The sequence below is a fragment of the Etheostoma spectabile genome, unplaced genomic scaffold (genome assembly GCF_008692095.1).
Source record: "Etheostoma spectabile isolate EspeVRDwgs_2016 unplaced genomic scaffold, UIUC_Espe_1.0 scaffold406, whole genome shotgun sequence".
NCBI classification, from domain to species: Eukaryota; Metazoa; Chordata; class Actinopteri; order Perciformes; family Percidae; genus Etheostoma; species Etheostoma spectabile.
The window spans coordinates 338,109-341,357 of NW_022605605.1; the positions used below are offsets into that span (position 1 = coordinate 338,109).

Here is a 3,249-nt window from a genome sequence, read left to right on the forward strand (position 1 = left end):
GGGGGGGGGGGTCTCTTTAATGCCAGGAGATGTTTTCTTCTCCTGTGGATCTCAGACTCTGTCCCCACGACTTCACAATGGACTCCGAGTGTGTTGGAGCTTCTCCCACTGGAAGCTCTCAGCTTCTGGCTCGGATGCCTTTTCAGTTTTTCAAAACCTGGGACCCCTTCTTGGACTACATTTGGGAAGCTGGTGCAGGGACCCTTCAGAGGGGCCTCTGTGGTCCAGCATGGTCTGAGATCTTGAAGTATATCTCCAGATGACATGCCATGGCCACAGTAACCCATTTTGACGGACTACGTTGAGTATGCCTCAATTGTGCAAACCTTCTTTTATTTTATTTATTTCATTTTATTTTTAATTACTTTTCTGTTGTCTAGCATTGTTTGTTGTTGTTGTGTTTTTAAGAAGTTGTGGACGGCTTTAATCTCCACTTAATGGTCTTCTTTAATACTGTATGTGCTCATTGGAAACTTAATAAAGACGTTCTCCAAAAACAAAGAGAGAGAGAGAAGTGACGTGGGGTCTCAATGTCCTCCGCCACATCAACAACGTGGAGAAGGTGTCTAACGTTATCGGCTGCTAGTCTCGTTTTTATGAATCCTGATTGGTCGGCGTTCACTAATTTTACCGCATGAGACTCCAAACAACGGGCTAGGAGCTTTGGAAAGATTTCAATCCCAGCGTTAAGAGATCAGAGGTCGATAGCCAGAGCACCCTATGGTCCTGCTTCTTCATCAGGAGTAAGGAAGTTAAAGCTGTGTTAACATCCATTGAGAATCCGCCATTTGGAATTGAAAAGTTAGGAAGGAGAGGGCTTGCATAGATATCAGGGGAGATCCCATCAGAGCCCGGTGGTTTTCCTTTTTGGATGTTCTGGACTGCCACCTTTAATTCTTCCATGTTAACCAGTATGTCTGAGCTGGATTATTATCAGTTATTATTAAATTATTATTATTATTATTATAACTACCAGTCACAGTGAGATTTATCCAAAGGAACTCAGATTCAGACAGACTAGAACACCATGTCTGAAAGGATTTATTTATTTCAACAAGGTCAGGATAATATAACCAGCCGAAGATTTAAAAGCGGGAATATCTGCAAAAATAATCACTGGATCTTAATCTCACTAGGTCTAGCACCCTGAGAGGAACAGGTCTAGCACTCTGAGAGGAACAGGTCTGGCACCCTGAGAGTAACAGGTCTAGCACCCTGAGAGGAACAGGTCTAGCACCCTGAGAGGAACAGGTCTGGCACCCTGAGAGTAACAGGTCTAGCACTCTGAGAGGAACAGGTCTGGCACCCTGAGAGTAACAGGTCTGGCACCCTGAAAGGAACAGGTCTGGCACCCTGAGAGTAACAGGTCTGGCACCCTGAGAGGAACAGGTCTGGCACCCTGAGAGGAACAGGTCTGGCACCCTGAGAGGAACAGGTCTGGCACCTGAAGGAACAGGTCTGCACCCGGAGTAACACTCTAGCACCTTAAGTAACATGCTGCACCTAGAGTAACAGGTCTTGGCACCCTGGAGTACAGTCTGCACACCTGAAGAACAGTCTGGCACCCTGAGGTAACAGTCTGGAGTCACCTGAGAGAGTAACCAGGTCTGGCACCCTGAGAGTAACATGTCTCGCACCCTGAAGTAACAGGTCTGCACCGCTGATAGTAACCAGTGTCTACACCTGAGAGGTAACAGGTCTGCACCCTGAGAGTAACAGTCTGGCACCCTGAGAGTAACCAGGTGCTAGACCCTGCAAGTAACAGGTCTGGCCAACCTGAATAACAGGTCTGCCCCTGAGTAACAGTCTGGCACCCTGAGAGTAACAGGTTCTGGCCCCTGAGAGTAACAGGTCTGGCACCTGGAGAGTAACAGGTCTGGCACCCGACAGTCTACACAGTGACAGGCACCCTGAGAGTAACAGGTCTAGCACCCTAAGTAACGGTCTGGCACCCTGAAGTAACAGTCTGGCACCCTGGAGTAACAGGTCTGGACAGACCCTGGAGTACAGGTCTGCACCCTGAAGAACGTCTGGCACCCTGAGGAACAGGTCGCCTGCAACCCTGAAAGAACAGGTCTGCACCCTGTAGAGTAACAGTCTGGCTAACCCTGATAGTAACAGGTCTGATCACCCTGATGGAACAGTTCTGCACCCTAAGGTACAGGTCTAGCACCCTGAAAGTAACAGGTCTGGCACCCTGAGGCGTAACAGGTAACAGGTCTGGCACCTGAAGTAACTAGTAAGCACCCTGCGAGTAACAGTCTAGCACCCTGAGATAACGTGTCTGGCACCCGAGAGTAACAGTTAGCACCCGAGAACGGTCTAGCACCCTGAGAGTAACAGGTCTAGCACCCTGAAGTAACAGGTCTGGCACCCTGAGAGTAACAGGTCTGGCACCCTGAGAGTAACAGGTCTGGCACCCTGAGAGTAACAGGTCTAGCACCCTGAGAGTAACAGGTCTGGCACCCTGAGAGTAACAGGTCTAGCACCCTGAGAGTAACAGGTCTAGCACCCTGAGAGTAACAGAGTCTGCCCCTAGTAACCTGCTGGACCTGAATAACAGGTCTGGCACCCAGAGTAGGCGAGGAGTAACAGGTCTGGCACCCTGAGAGTAACAGGTCTGGCACCCTGAGAGTAACAGGTCTGGCACCCTGAGAGTAACAGGTCTGGCACCCTGAGAGTAACAGGTCTAGCACCCTGAGAGTAACAGGTCTAGCACCCTGAGAGTAACAGGTCTAGCACCCTGAGAGTAACAGCGCTGTCTTGTTCTGTGAATTAGGAATTCAGATTTCTGTTTCACAATGTTGTTCATTTCTTTCTTGACTCGTGATCAGACAATATTCAGTAAACCAAAATGGAAAAGATGTGCACATATTTGAATGTTTTCTGTACTTCATTTTGTGTAATTTACTATATATTTATATACAAGTTTATATTTATAATAACAAGTGAAAGTAGGTCATCTGTCAGCAGAGAGCTCAATGTTAGAGATTAGAGATGCATCAATGTTAGAGATAATACAGTGGGGTTTGAAAATTTGGGCCTCCCAGGTAAAAAAATGTGTTTAATGTGAATTAAAAAGCCAAGAAAAGATGAAAAATCTCCAAAAGGCATCAAATGACAGATTAGACATTTGTATAATTTGTCACAAAAAGTTAGATTTTATTTAATCATTTACACTTTCAAAATAATAGCAAACAAAAAAATGGCATCTGCAAAAGTTGGGTGCTGATTGTTGGGGGGGGGGGG

At 46.8% G+C, this 3,249-nt stretch overlaps 2 protein-coding genes across 2 annotated transcripts in view; both read right to left on the reverse strand.

Annotated features, from left to right (window-relative positions):
• Nucleotides 1-1,025: 1,025 nt before the first annotated feature.
• The window catches only part of LOC116686628 (uncharacterized), a 2,285-nt gene continuing 61 nt past the window's right edge, over nt 1,026-3,249 (reverse strand). Inside the window, exons 2-5 of the mRNA XM_032511649.1 lie at nt 2,353-2,735; nt 2,174-2,227; nt 1,815-1,860; nt 1,026-1,444 (exon numbers count right to left, since the gene is read on the reverse strand). Of these exons, the coding sequence (XP_032367540.1) occupies nt 1,277-1,444; nt 1,815-1,860; nt 2,174-2,227; nt 2,353-2,735 (651 nt within the window). The 3' untranslated portion in view covers nt 1,026-1,276. The remainder of the gene's footprint in view (nt 1,445-1,814; nt 1,861-2,173; nt 2,228-2,352; nt 2,736-3,249) is intronic.
• The window catches only part of LOC116686630 (galactose-specific lectin nattectin), a 4,897-nt gene continuing 4,626 nt past the window's right edge, over nt 2,979-3,249 (reverse strand). Inside the window, exon 7 of the mRNA XM_032511651.1 lies at nt 2,979-3,016. The gene's annotated coding sequence lies outside the window, so the exon portion shown is untranslated. The remainder of the gene's footprint in view (nt 3,017-3,249) is intronic.